General features: G+C 44.0%; 1 protein-coding gene across 1 annotated transcript in view; it reads right to left on the reverse strand.

The window, feature by feature from the left end:
• Window positions 1–5,126, reverse strand: part of SNTB2 (syntrophin beta 2) — a 112,225-nt gene that overhangs the window by 3,782 nt on the left and 103,317 nt on the right. Inside the window, exon 6 of the mRNA XM_003791402.3 lies at window positions 644–828. Coding sequence (XP_003791450.1) covers window positions 644–828 — 185 coding nt within the window. The remainder of the gene's footprint in view (window positions 1–643; window positions 829–5,126) is intronic.

Below are 5,126 nucleotides of genomic sequence, written 5' to 3' on the forward strand. Positions count from 1 at the left end.
GATTCTCCTGCCTCCACCTCCCAAGTAGCTGGGACTATAGGCGCCCACCACAAAGCCCAGCTATTTTTAGTTGCAGCCGTCGTTGTTTGGTGGGTCTGGGCTGGATCCGAACCCGCCAGCTCAGGTGTATGTGGCTGGCGCCTTAGCCCCTTGAGCCACAGGTGCCAAGCCCCCAAACCACCTTAAAACTGAAGAAAAATATCCTGGCTCCAAATGGAATGTCAGTCCATAATTTCTTTTTTATATTGCATAACTTTTTGGTTTTTTGCTTTCATTTTCTTTTTTTATGGAGACAGAGTCTCACTTTGTGACCCTCAGTAGAGTACTGAGGAATCATAGCTCATAGCAACCTCCGCCAACCCCTGGGTCCTTGGGTTTAAGTGATTCTCTAGCCTCAGCCTCCCAAGTAGCTGGGATTACATAACGCCCGGCAATTATTTGGTAGAGATGGGGTCTCACTCTGACTCATGCTGGTCTCCAATCTCTGAGCTCAGGGCAATCCACCAGCCTTGGCCTCCCACGGTGCTGAGACAATAGGCGTGAGCCACCAGGCCTGGCCTGCATAACTTTATGTAAGAGTTAAGACTTAATGAGAAGGAAAGAGAATACCTAATATGATTATGATTTTCAATAACAATCTTACCAGTTCTCCCTCTGGACCACCAAAATCCAGATATAGATTTCTGATGCCATCATCAGCAGACATTTTCAGCCTTTCAAAGGGGTAGCGGTACAATATGCTGCTGGAGCCACCATTTTCCCTGGAGATAGTGAACCCATTTTCATAGTGGATTGTGAGTCTTACCTCTTGGCTGTTTAACATGCAGCCTATTGAAGACAAGCAAAATACATCATTAGTAAAGTTATCAAATAGTAGAAAAGGATTCTTGGGGCAGCGCTTGTGGCTCAGCGAGCAGGGCACCGGCCCCATATACTGAGTGCGGAGGGTTCGAACCTGGCCCTGGCCAAACTGCAACAACAAAAAAAAAGCTGGGTGTTGTGGTGGGCGCCTATGGTCCCAGCTCCTCGGGAGGCTGAGGCAAGAGAATCACCTAAGTGTAAGAGCTGGAGGTTGCTGTAAGCTGTGACGCTACGGTACTCTACCAAGGACAACAAAGTAAGACTCTGTCTCTTAAAAAAAAAAAAAGATTCTTCTGACTTCAAAAAAGGAAAAAGAATCTCTTAAGTATGTGGGATGCCAGACCTAAATGGAACCTCTGAATTGAATTTTGTTTTGGTTAACATCTTGATTGAAATGAGGCAGAAATGATCATCTCTCTCTTTGACATCTGATTTAGTTCAGTGGACTGAGTCTCCATTGAACACTTGTGTGGGCAAGTGTGTGCAAGCTGTGCATGGCACAGGGAAGTTAAGAGGCATGGTTCCTGCTCTCAAGAGCTCCATAAGCACACTAGCATAAACGCGAGCCCCTTGTGTAAGGCAGAATGCACAGAACATGATTAAACCCCAAACTGAATGAAGCCAAAGTCAAGGTAAGGTCTCTTGCAGGACATGGGAATTCAGATAGGCCCCCAAGAATAGGTAAAACTGGATAGAAGGGAAGAATATTGAGCAAGGAGGAATTGGCCAGGTACACTGGCTCATGCCTGGAATTCCAACACTCTGGGAGGCTGAGGGGGTAGAGTGCTTGAGCTCAGGAGTTTGAGACCAACTTGAGCAAGAATGAGACCCCATCTCTACTAAAAATAAATAAACTAGCTGGGCATGGTACCTGGGGAGGCTGAGACAAGAAGAATGCTTAAACCCAAGAGTTAGACGTTGCTGCTACAGCACTCTACCCAGGGTGACAGACTGTCTCAAAAAAAAAAAAAAAAAAACAAAAAACCCAAAGAGCAAAGGCAGAGATACTCTTCAGGGACAGTGACCTGGGTTGGTTAAAGGCAGACATACCCTTAAGGGGCAGTGACCTGGGGTGGTTAAAGGCCAGTTATTTTTTTGTTGTTGCAGTTTGGCCAGAGCAGGGTTCAAACTGGCCACCCTTGGTATATGAGGCCAGCACCCTACTCACTAACTACAGGCTCCCCCCTGCACTCAAGTGTTTATAACAGTATAATCACAATTGCAAAGATTGAAACAATCCAAGTACCCATCAATACATGAGTATATAATAAATTTTGATATCTGTATATTGTGGAGTACTACTTAGCTATAAAAATAAAAACTGGGCTCAGTGCCTATAGCTCAAGAGGCTAAAGCTCCAGTCACATACACCAGAGGTGGCGGGTTTGAATCCAGCCCACACCTGCCAAACAACGATAACTACAACCAAAAAATACCCAGGCATTGTGGCATTGTGGTGGGCGCCTGTAGTCCCAGCTACTTGGGAGGCTGAGGCAAGAGAACTGCTTAAGCCCAGGAGTTGGAGGTTGCTGTGAGCTGTGATGCCACAGCCCTCTACCCTGGGCGACAGTTTGAGGCTCTGTAAGAGACAGTGTCTCAAACTTGATTAGGCTGGTCTCAAACTCCTGAACGCAAGTGATCCTCCCACTTCAGCCTTCCCAGAGCGTTAGGATTACAAGCATGAGACACTGGGCCCAGTATTCTCCTACCTTATTTATTATACCTAGTAAAAGCACAGAGTATACACTAGAAAATATTTGCCAAATAGATGAATAAAAAGAAATTCAAGAAAATTTCTAGGAAACTGAGAAAAATATGGTCAGAGCAAAACCTTTGCTCATATATTCTAATAATATAAATACTTAAAAAAAATACCCACTTTTTCTCAGATTTTCTTTCTTTTTTTTTTTTTTTTTGAGACAGAGCCTCAAGCTATCCCCCTGGGTAGAGTGCCGTGGCATCACAGCTCACAGCAACCTCCAACTCCTGGACTTAAGCGATTCTCTTGCCTCAGCCTCCCAAGTAGCTGGGACCACAGGCGCCCGCCACAACGCCCGGCCATGTTTTTGGTTGCAGCCATCATTGTTGTTTGGCGGGCCCAGGCTGGGGATTCGAACCCGCCACCTTAGGTGTATGTGGCTGGTGCCTCAACCGCTTGAGCCACAGGCGCCGAGCCCAGATTTTCTACATATTAATGCAATTCCTACCTATGTTTATTACTTCTTACTCTTTTTTTTTTGAGACAGAGCCTCAAGCTGTAGCCCTGGGTAGAGTGCCGCGGCATCACAGCTCACAGCAACCTCCAACTCCTGGACTTAAGCGATTCTCTTGCCTCAGCCTCCCAAGTAGCTGGGACTACAGGCACTCACCACAACGCCCGGCTATTTTTTGGTTGTAGTTGTTATTGTTGTTTGGCAGGCCCAGGCTAGATTCAAACCCACCAGCTCTGGTGTATGTGGCTGGCGCCTTAGCTGCTTGAGCTACAGGCACCAAGCCACTTCTTACTCTTCATTATTCCCAAAGCTACAGGAATATAAAATACCTTCATGAAGTTCTCGCATAATTTAAAAATGAATGGCTTTAATAATTGGCATGATGAAAATAAACCTTTAAAAGCCTAAAGTACAGGCAACTATAAATACATATGTATTTTCAAATTCTGTGACAAATGGAAAATGCTTTTATATACATGAGGTGGCAACTGTTTTCTGCCCACTCATCTTGAAGTTCATATTTGCAAAAAGGAAAAAGTTCTTCTGTACCAGAAGGATTGCTGGTCAGTTCTACTACAAGACTAACCAAGGATTAAAATTACATGGACATTATGAAATTATTCTAGATGAGTAAAGTATAACTAAAATATTATAAGAGAAAGGAAATAGAACCTGCTTTTTGGTCAATTTCCTGGCATTCTTTAGGTCATGAATGTCTGAACATGTGGTACAATGAACACCACCTATGGTTTTAATAAGCCTTTCTGAATCTCCCAACCTATTTAATAGAGTAGTAACATGCGTCTGAATGACATGCTGGCTTATGTATGTGTATTTATATATATATACATGTGGATGGATGTGCATATTAAGCATATACACACTAAGACATACTAGACCAAGTGTGTATGTGGACACACACACACTTTTTTTTTTTTTTTTTTTTACAGTTTTTGGCCAGGGCCAGCTTTGAACCCACCGCCTCCGGTATATGAGGCCCGTGCCCTACTCTTTGAGCCATAGGCGCCAGCCCAAAACACATTTTTTATTTTATTTTTTTGAGACAGAGTCATTTGTCACCCTGGGTAGAGTGCTGTGGTGTCATAGCTCACAGCAACCTCAAAGTCTTGGGCTCAAGTGACCCTTTTGCCTCGGCCTCCCAAGTAGGTGGGACTACAGGCACCTGTCACAATACCTAGCTATTTTTAGATATAGGGTCTCACTCTTGCTCAGCCTGGTCTCAAACTCCTGAGCTCAAATAATCCACCTGCCTCGGCCTCCCAGAGTGCTAGGATTACAGGCGTAAACCACTAGACCTAGCATACACACACATATTTTAGAGGAATTCTTCTTCTCATCAAAGTGGTTTGCCTTTGGCCAGCTTAATATATCTAGCAAAGCAGTAAATACAGCGTCATTAATAAATACATTCATTGACTTGAATTACCAAGGAAACATTAAAATACAGCTGTGAATAAGAACGAAAAAGTTTAAACTACCAAAAAATATGTTTCTTTTGTCTATTCAAAAAATATAAGGGACCAGCTGGCCCTCACTCTCCCTTTCCTCAAGCTGTCATATTTAAATAGCTATGAGGCTAGGACTGTGTAGCTTTTTATTTCCTGCAATATGAAATTCAGCTGCTAGATCCCAAAGAAATAACATGAAACTGAACAATGCTAAAAATCCAAGTTGAACTCTACAATTTGGGAAGCATATCCTTCTGGATACTGAAGAATATCATATCCCAGATGGTAGTGAAGGGCCTGATGAGGGTGCTGGCTGAACCCCTAAGTTGCCCCCTGGGAATACAGAGCATCACAGACCTTCGTCAAGAATGTGCCCATCACAGAAAGCACAGTCTGTGGCCAAGACAAAAATCAGAGTCCCACAGTCCTCAATGTGGTGACCAAATTCTGCCTCTCCCCATTCTACAAAGAAAATGTGGAGAGGGTTGTGCCTGTGGCTCAAAGGAGTAGGGCGCTGGCCCCATATGCCGGAGGTGACAGGTTCAAACCCAGCCCCAGTCAAAAACTGCAAAAAAAAAAAAAA

This window comes from Otolemur garnettii, unplaced genomic scaffold, assembly GCF_000181295.1.
Source record: "Otolemur garnettii isolate 467f Iridium unplaced genomic scaffold, OtoGar3 scaffold00047, whole genome shotgun sequence".
Taxonomy (NCBI): domain Eukaryota; kingdom Metazoa; phylum Chordata; class Mammalia; order Primates; family Galagidae; genus Otolemur; species Otolemur garnettii.